Here is a 10,309-nt window from a genome sequence, read left to right as displayed (position 1 = left end):
AGGGCTTTTGCCCGAAACGTTGATTTTCCTGCTCCTCGGATGCTGCCTGAACCGCTGTGCTTTTCCAGCACCACTAATCCAGAATCTGGTTTCCAGCATCTGCAGTCATTGTTTTTACCAACAACGAAAAGTGGCCAACCAGAAATTGCTAGCCAAGTTCAGTACCCATGGGGATGCCCTCAACTGGGACCTAGGGTTCATGTCACACTACAGGTGACCCCACTGCACTGCACCACACACACACACACCACACACACACCCCTACAGACCCATACACTCACCAGACCCTCTCTCATACTCACACATATCCTCTCACAGACCTATACCCTTTTACACTCTCACTCATACACACACACTCTCACAGGCACTCGTAACCCCGCACACAGCCTTATATGCACGTACGTACACACACAGGTTTGCGGGTGAATTTGTACTTGCAGAATTACATTTTATTTTGGTCAAAAACTGCACGAATCCACTTACAATTCTGTAAATCCATATTTTAGATTAGAATCAATCTGAACATTGGGGCACAGACAGCTTCACGCAAGGCACCTCACATGTTCAATGCATTAACAAGGCCCACATGGCACCTATTGTTAAAGTTTACTTGAGAATGTCACTTTTAAAAAGTTCTGGGATTTACATATGAAAGAACTGAAACCAACGTGTTCATTCTAAAAGATGAGACTTAAACAATCAAGGTCTTTTTCAGTATCCCATTTCAGTTACATCACACAGTAAACTTTAGCTATAAATTCTGTGTCTTACGATCTTATAATCCAAAACCACCTGAAGGAATGGCACTCCAAAAGCAAGTGCTTTCAAATAAACCTGTTGGACTATATCCTGGTGTTGTGATTTCTTAACTAATTACATTCACAAAAACCAGGACATCTCCGATGTGACCAGTTACTGCCTGATCAGTCTACTCTCGAACAATTTGGGTTCTACCAAGACCACTAAGATTCTGACCTGGTCCAAACATGACAGAAGAGTTAAATTCCTGAGGGGAGAGGAGAGTGACTGTTCTTTACATCAAAGCAGCAAATAAGAATAAAAGAAATAGGAGCAGGAGTAAGCCATTCAGCCTTCGATTCTGCTTTGCTATTCTACAACATTATGGCTCATCTGTCCCAGACCTCAACTGCTTGTGTACCAGTTCCTCATAGCCCTCAATGTCAGCTGCAGAGCCAGGGGCGCTTGGCTGCAATCGCAGCTGGCCAGGAGTGGGGACTTCTCGTATCAGCAAGGCAACGACTGAGCTGAGGACACCATTGCAGGGCAAGTGTGGGTTCAGGTGGCTACTAAAGTTGGTCGAAAAGCGTGGCACTGGAAAAGCACTGCAGGTCAGGCAGTGTCTGAGGAGCAGGGAAATTAAATTTGCTGGCGTAATGTTTTCATCAGAAATGTTGATTCTCCTGCTCCTCGGATGCTGCCTGACCTGCTGTGTTTGTCCAGCACCACACTTTTTGATTCAGGTCTCCAGCATCTGCAGTCCTCACTTTCTCCTGCTACAGTGTGGTGGCTCCTCTGATGATCGCTCCAACACAGGCAGCAGCGAGGCAGTGGAGATCACTTTTCCAGTTACTGGAGAGGGCGTAATGAGGACTGGGTCGTAAAGACTGTTATTCTGAACCTTTTGTTTCTTCATTTTTCTAATTTTTTTCTGAAGAATTTCTTAAGAATCTGTACCCAGGTACTTTCATACCCAAGATGAATGTAAATGTAGCAACTTGCAAATTTTTTTTAACTGTACTCAGCATCATAGAGATGTACAACACGAAAACCGGCCCTTCGGTCCAACTCGTCCATGCCAACCAGATATCCCAACCCATTCAGACCCACCTGCTAGCAGCTGGCCCATATCCCTCTAAACCCTTCCTATTCATATACCCATCCAAATGCCTCTTAAATATTCCAATTGTACCAGCCTCGACCAAATCCTCTGGCAGCTCATTCCATATACGTATCACCCTATGCGAGAAAAAGTTGCACCTTAGGTCTCTTTTATATCTTTCCCCTCTCACCCTAAACCTATGCCCTCTAGTTCTGGACTCTCCAACCTCAGGGAAGAGACTTTGTCTATATACCCTATCCATGATTTTATAAACCTTTATAAGGTCACCCCTCAGTCTCCGACACTCCAGGGAAAACAGCCCCAGCCTATTCAACCTCTCCCGATAGCTCAAATCCCCCCAACTCTGGTAATATTCTTGTAAATCTTTTCTGAACCCTTTGTTTCATATACAAGAACACTCAGAACCCTTAGCACTGCATTGTTTTGGAGTCTCTCTCCATTTAAATGAGACCATTTTAAGATTTTTTCTACTGAAGTACATGCCCTTACACTTTCCTAGATAGAACTCCATCTGCCAAATATTTGCCCAGTCATTATGCTGATCCCTTGTCAATTCCTTAGGTCCTCGTCCTCATCCTCATGACTTACAACCTGCTCTTGCAACACCAGCAACTTTGGAACATTACACTTTGCCCCCCTTTCCAAGTCATTGATATAAATTGTAAATAATTGAGTGCCTCGGGATAATTCTTGTGGCACTCCACTAGTCACATCCTTCGAACCTCTCAAAGACCCATTAATCTTCAGTCAGTGTTTTGACCAATCCTCAATCTGTCCTAATTTCATTACACTCAATAATCTGAGTTCCTATCTTGAGCAATAATCCAACAGCATCCATTAGTTCTCCTTCAACTGCCTGTTATATCCTCAAATAACAAGTAAATTTGTCAAATGCTTTCCCTTTCATGAAACCGTGTTGATTCTGTTTCATTACATTAAGCTTTTCTCAATGTCCCGGTACATTTTCCGTAATAAAGGGCTCTCGCGTTTCCCAACAGATATGGCCAAGTGTGACATCAAGCAGCACTGTGAATGGGAATTGGAGGAACACTCTCCACTGGTTGGAGTCATAGTTGGCACAAAGTTATTAGTGGAGGTTAAACATGTCAGTCCAACTGCTGCAGGGGCTCCTCAAGGCAGTGCGCTTGGTCCAAGCGCCTTCAGCTGCTGTGATGCCAGAAATGAGAATCTCCCCATGACTTTCAATGCCTTCATAATCACCAAATCTTTCACTATCATCATCCTGGGGGATTACGATTGACCACAAACTGAACATGGTCAGCCACAGAAATACCATGGCTACAAGAACAGATCAGAGACTAGGCGTCCTGCAGCGATTAACTCACCTTCTGACTCCCCAAAACCTGGCAATTATCTAACAAGCATAAGTCAGGAGTGTGATGGAATACTCTCCACTTGCCTGGGTGAGCACAGCTCCAACAACTCAGGAAGTCCAAAACCAACCAGAAGATAGATTGATTGGCCACGTGCCCACTCACTGAAACATTCACTTCCTTTGCCATCGATACTCTCTGGCATTGATGTATACCACCTACAAATGCATGGCAGTAAGTGACCAAAGTTCTTTTGACAACACCTTTCAAACCTGCGACCTCTACCACCTGGAAGAAAAAGGACTGCATGGAAAGACCACCATCTGAGCCACACAGTACCGTGACTTGGAACTATACCATCGCTGACACTTGGTCAAAATACCAGAATGCTCTCCCTAATAGCAACATGGTGGATCTACAACACATGGACTGCAGTTTGATTAGGAGGCAGCTCACCACCACCTTCTCAAGGGCAATCTAGGATGAACAATAAATGATGGCCCAGCCAGCAAGACTAACATCCCATTGAACAATTATTTAAAAAAAAAATGCTTATTAAAATAGAGTAGAAAAATGAATAAAAAGACTAGGTAAGACATGAATGTCACCACAGCAGCTTCTAATAATGCTCAGTACTTTCAAAGACCTCACCAGTAACTTTGGCTGAATAATGTTCCAAAGCCTCCCTTGTAATTTCTGTTTTCTAAAATTTGAAGTTTCACATTGCCAGTTTATTTTCTCTAAAACACACCAACATGTCTCAATACAGAACACTTAACATAGTAAAAACACCAAGAGACACTGCTCAAGAAGCTGATTCTCTCTTTCAGGCAAAACATCTGATTTCGCAAAACTCCCTCAGTATGCCAGCCGCAAGTTTTGTGGAACGGGATGTGAATGCAAAACCTTCCGTGCTACCAACTGGGCCACTTTCAAAAATTATTTCAGAAGGAAACAATATAAAGGAGAGCTGAGAGAAATTCTGGACACCCAAGCACAAATGTTCAGCAGGCAACATTTATATTATAATCAGGGCGTATGTATCCCACAAGTGTGCTAACCCAGTCATCTTTAAAGTCAAAACATTACATTCTATGCAAGAGAGTGTAGAAGAGGTTCAAAATAAATATTTTTCTGGGGTTTAAAAGTAGAACTGATTGCAAAGCCCCAGTGTGAACAGCCATCTACTACCGAGTCCCAAGCCACCACTTTACCAACTGCAAAAGGCTTGAGCTCAACCCCGATTGACATTACAACGGACAACATACACAGGGAATGCTACCTTACAGATGGAGTACTAAACTGAGGTTGGGTCTTCCCCCTCAGGTGGATACCAAGTACTCCACAGCACTGTTTTGAGGAGGACAGGGGAGTTTGTGCTGAATTTTGGCCCACATTTATTCATCAATTCCAAAGAAAGATGAGCTGGTCATTTATCGGCATTCTTTTGGGATGTTGACATGCTCAGATTTGCTACTGTATTTCTTCAATTTCACAGGTGACTGTTTCAAAAGCACGTGAAACAGTTTGAGATGTCTCAAAGGGGTGAAGTACACCACAAGTTCGGTTTGTTTGGTAAACACGATATGCATATTCACAGCCAGTATTCTATCACAGGAAGGGCAAAGTTTAAGGTTTTATCTTTGCTTCCAGAGTTTGTGCTTCCACAGAACAGTCAGCCTTTGAGCAATAATAAGGACAGATAACACCATTAACTTGCTCACAACCACAGTGGCATTCTTGCATCGTATATGAAAACCGAACTTTTGACACTGTTCAATTTGATTAGTACACATATGCTGATTGGGGTTTCCAAAGTACGTGTCACAATTAGTAGAGCAAAGGTGTCACACAAATGCACCGCACCCTCATGCGAATGACAGCAGGATTGCAATGAACCACTAGCACCCTCCCGAGAAAGCAAAGGAACCTAGAAATTTAGAAACAAATGTGAGGATTCTCAATGTAAACAGTGTTTGCTATTCTAACAGATCCCTATTGTTACGATCAGAACGGTCATTTACATAATGTACCTGGTAATGAAGATCCATGGAAGTTATCTACAACTAGGTTGCATTTCTACATTACCAAAGACTTGCCTGTACGTGAGTGGTGAATTTTGGAATCCAACAAGTTAAACAAAGAAAAGTTTACATTTATATGGAACCTTTCATGACCTCAGGAAGTCTCAAGCGTAAAGTTGAAGGAGTAATTTTGAAGTTTAGTCACAGGTATAGTGTAATGAAAGCTACAGCAATTTCCACACAGCAAGTTCCCACAAACTTGAGCATGATGGTGACCAGGCAATATGTTTCTGCAGTGCTCATTCAGGAATATGGGCCAGGACCCTGGCTGCTCAGTGGTAAAAGATGGTTGAGATGGAGTGATGGTGAGTGGGATGGGAAAAAAAAAGAGGGAGGATGTGTTTGTGGTGTAGCACTGCCCAAAGTCTCCAAAATGCAGAAAAAGCAGCCACTAGATAAACTGCCCTTCAATGCTCGCCTCTCTTTGAGGCAGGTGGTAAACACCACTCAGCACATTCTCTTCATAGCTGGATTTGTACTGATGGCACAGCTCAAGTCATATTAAAGCAAAGTGTGGCATCAGCAGGTACAACAACTTGCTTTTGTTGTGGACACTGTTCAAGCCAGAAGTCCCTGGAAAGGAAGGGAGTTGCATTTAGAAATACCCTTCACATCATTAGGACATCCAAAGGTGCTTCATAGACAATTACCTCTGAAACATAGTCATGTTAGTTTGAGAGGAAACAGAGTCAGGCCTTGTTCACATGAAACCACGTAACTCCACTAAACAATCAGTGACATGGAATGAATTTAAAGTGGCAGACAATAACAAATGGGTCAAGTTTGAATATTGTTGGTTTATTAAACCATTAAATGGCAATCATAGGTTCTTCTTCACTCCTTTTATTCAGTTGCTGGGGTTGCCCGCAACTTTGCCAAATAGTTCAGGACAGGTATTAGCAGACACACCCCTCAACTTCCCTCATTAGACAAGTACAGCTAATTTTACGAAGCAGCAAGTGAGAGTTATCACTTGCGACAGGAAATTCAATCGTACTGAAGGTAACAAGCACACACTAAACACAGTATCGCCGTTGAAATCGGAACCAACATTCCTTTGTCCTCACCACACTATAGTGTCTTGTAAAGCAGATAAACAGCATAGCCAAGTAATGTAGTCATACCAACTCCTCCTGGGCTGGAGGGCAGTTTCCCTCTCGCCTGCTTGAAATAACCTAGAAACCAGTTTCATTTCAACAATGCAATTACCAGGAGTTTTCAGCCTGAATTGATAAAACATCCAAACTGCTGATTAAACATGTTCACTACCATGGCCGCGTAACTTGGCTGATAAATCATGCTAATTATTCTTTCATTGCACATCCCAGCTCTAGAAACTTTAAAAGGTCACATTATCCTGACTTGGAAGTATGTTGCTGCCCTTCAGTATGACTGGGTCATAATCCTGGAAATCACAGCATAATGGCATTGTAAGTCTACCTCCAGCACATGAGGTGCAGCAGTTCAGCTTAAAAGTAACCACCGTCCCAGAGGACCATAGGGATGTTTTGTCATGGGAAAGACACTGCTGTTGGTCAGTTTAACCTGAGGACCATCTTGACTCAGGCAAGGGATGAGGTTGCGAAGGTGGATCTTCATGATGACATCGGTCAGTACAGGAAATGTATCCACACACTGTTCACATCACTCTGCAATGCAAACCAGCCACCCAGCCAACTCAGCTAACCAACCCTCAACAGTTCTAAAGACAGCTCACCATCACCTTCTCAAGTGCAAGTAGGAATAGGCAATAAATGCTGGCCCAACCAGTGAAACACACATCCCGTAAATTAATAAAACAAAGCCAGCAACTTCTTCTGCAACCTCTACTGCTGACAGTGCTGTTGTGGGCCAGGTAATGACATGAATAGTGAGGCAGAACTAAGCCAGCATGTAAGTTTTTTCCAAATTGTATTCTATGCTAAATACTCCTACTCCTTTCCCTCCTCTTTGAAACCTTGCTGGATTAAAACAGGATGTTCTTTTTGAACTTATTTCAGCCATTACCTCACTACTGTTACTTCATTTTTCATGGCCTGACACCTGGCCCTCCTCCAATTTACAGCCTTTAAAATTCCAAACTGAGCATCAATTGCTCTTCTTTCTTAAACTCTACACTGAAACGCTCTAGAATAGATCTGCGTATATTAAAAAAGCAATAGCACCGTCTACTGACAGGAAACTGTACTGTGATTCCAGTGACTGTAAAATAATTAATGGTGACTTAAAAGGTCTATCGCTGCAGAGCTAAAACCTTGACAGCGCAAAGCCAATACTTAATTTAATAAATCACTACTACAAAGAATATTTTTTACAACGAGTGAGTAATAGAGACATACAAAATGGAAACAGGCCCTCTGGCCCAATACGTCATGTTGATCAGATTTCTTAAACTAAACTAGTTCCATTTGCCTGCGTTTGGCACATATCCCTCTAAACCTCTGCTATCCAAGTATCTATCCAAATATCTTTTAAATGTTGTAATTGTATCCACCTTCCCCACTTCCTCTGACAGCTCGCTCCATATACAAACCACTGTGTGTGTGAAAAAGTTGCCCCCTCTGATCCCTTTTAAATCTTTCCCCTCTCACCCTAAATCTATTCTCTCTAAGTTTTCAACTCCCCTACCCTGCGGAAAAGACCTTGATTATTCACCTCAAGTATGCCCCTCGCGATTTTATAAATCTCTATAAAGGTTAGCCCTCAGGCTCTCACTCTCTGGTGAAAAACATCCCTGCCAATCCAGCCCCTCATTAAAGCAGTCTTGGTAACATGCTTGTGAATCTTTGCAAACATTCCAGTTTTATGACATTCTTCCTATAGCAGGATGACCAGAATTGTATGCAATACTCCAAATGCGACCTCACCAATGTCTTGTACAGCTGTAACATAACGTCCAAATAACTATACTCAATGCTCTGACCAATGAAAAAGAGCACATCAACCACCTTCTTCACCATCTTATCTACCTGTGAGCCACTTTCAAGGAATTATGTATCTGCAACCAGAGGCCTCTATTCAACACCACTTCCCTCAGTTCCTACCTTTAACTGTGTTCGTTGTACCATAGTTTGTCTTTGCAAAATGCAACACCTCGCATTTTTAATGTGAATTAAACTCCATCTGCCATGCTTCAGCTCATTGGCCCAGTTGATCATGATCCAGTTGTATTCTTAGATAACCTCCTCCACTGTCCACCATACCAACATTTGCAAATTTACTAAACATACCTTCTAAATTTTCATCCAAACCACTTATATAACTGATGAACAACAGTGGACACAGCACCGATCCTTGCAGTACATCACTGGTCACAGGCCTCTAGTCTGAACAATAACCCTCTACCAAATGACATCAAAATTGTTGGTATGGTGGACAGTGGAGGAGGTTATCTAAGAATACAACCACCATAATTACATTTACAACTTCTTCAGGGTGTGTTGTCAGTGCGAACAAATTGTGATACAGAAGACAAAGGAAGCATGGTGAATGGAAAATAAAACAATAAAATTAACTCTGCGGAAGCATATTTTACTGAAAATAAGGATTTAGTGTCCTTCTGTCTATTCCACACAACATAAAATATGACCATAAGACACAGGTGCCAGGAATTAAGAAAAATGGAAATTGATGGAAAAACTCAACAGATCTGTGAGAAAACAGAGTTAACATTTCAGGTGTAGTGACTTTCCTTCAGAAAGTTAAGACATAGGGTTAGACGCAGGTCATTCAGACCATTGGGTCTAGTCTGCCATTCAATACCTGATCTGATAATCCTCAACCTCACAATCCCTGCTCTTTTTCCACAAGCCTTAATTCTCAGGTTTATCACAGTCTTGAATATTCTCAGTGACGTAGTCTCTAGATCTCTGTGGTAAAGAATTCAACAGATTCATTACCTTCAAGAGAAATTCTTTACCTGCCTTAAATGTATAACTCCGTACTGTGAGATTGTGCTCTTCGGTCTTGGACTCCCCACAAGGGAAAATAACCTCTCCACATCTACACTATCAAACCACCGAAGAACTTTAAATATTTCAATACGGTCTTCTCTCATTCTTCTCAACTTCAATGAGTATAGGCCAGACCTACTCAATCCTTCCAATAAGACAGTCCTTCCATACTTGGCATTAACCAAGTAAACTTTCTCTGGACATCTCCAATGCAGTATGTCATTCCATAGATATAAGGAACCAAAACTATTCACAGTATTCCAGCTGTGATCTGACTGTATAATTTTAGTGAGACCTCCTTATTTTTATTCACAAAAGAACATTTCCAGATTGAGGGATAAATATTATTTTCCATAAGAGGGAAACCCACCACTGCTGTTCTTCAAATTGGTACCATGAGATATTCTCCTTTTACCCAAGATGGCAGACGGTCTGATAAAATAAAGAGAGAGTTCACACAGATGGAAAAAAGCAAACAAAAAATACAGCAGATCCTTGGTTAACAGGAGAATGACATCAGGTATCAATTGCTAATCCAATCCTTTCTGTCTACCCATCCCATAAATTTTGTTTGAACATCTTTTACAATCACTTTGCTCCAAGTATAAAGCTGTACCTGTGCAATTGCAGCCTCGTTGTCTGCCAGTCCAAGGAGGAAGATCCGCACTTTGTCGATTTTCACTGGGATGACTCGGCCCCTCCACTTCACTTCACTCATAGTGGCAGCATGCTTTGCTCTGGTCTGTGTTAGCAGTGACTTTGAAAAATGCACATAAATTAACATCAGAATGAATAAAGTCTAAGAACAATATTTCTAATACCACTTGATCTCAACAAATCCTTTAGCATAAATGAAACAGTGAGTCATAGTGAAAACTGCTCCAGGGATGAGTTAGCTTGGATATAGTGAGCCAAGTGGGCTTTGTGCTGTAAACTCTGGATTAGTGATGCTGGAAGAGCACAGCAGTTCAGGCAGCATCCGAGGAGCAGGAAAATTGACGTTTCGGGCAAAAGCCCTTCATCAGGAATAAAAGCAGAGCCTGAAGCGTGGAGAGATAAGCTAGAGGAGGGTGGGGG

The 10,309-nt window shown here is 42.0% G+C and overlaps 1 protein-coding gene across 1 annotated transcript in view; it reads right to left on the bottom strand.

The window, feature by feature from the left end:
- The window catches only part of srp68 (signal recognition particle 68), a 58,815-nt gene that overhangs the window by 34,580 nt on the left and 13,926 nt on the right, over window positions 1-10,309 (bottom strand). Inside the window, exon 7 of the mRNA XM_043714321.1 lies at window positions 9,849-9,989. Within this exon, the coding sequence (XP_043570256.1) occupies window positions 9,849-9,989 (141 nt within the window). The remainder of the gene's footprint in view (window positions 1-9,848; window positions 9,990-10,309) is intronic.

Source organism: Chiloscyllium plagiosum, chromosome 24 (genome assembly GCF_004010195.1).
Source record: "Chiloscyllium plagiosum isolate BGI_BamShark_2017 chromosome 24, ASM401019v2, whole genome shotgun sequence".
NCBI classification, from domain to species: domain Eukaryota; kingdom Metazoa; phylum Chordata; class Chondrichthyes; order Orectolobiformes; family Hemiscylliidae; genus Chiloscyllium; species Chiloscyllium plagiosum.
The sequence above is the reverse complement of the archived record's forward strand: the minus strand, read 5'-3'. Positions and strand labels throughout refer to the sequence as shown.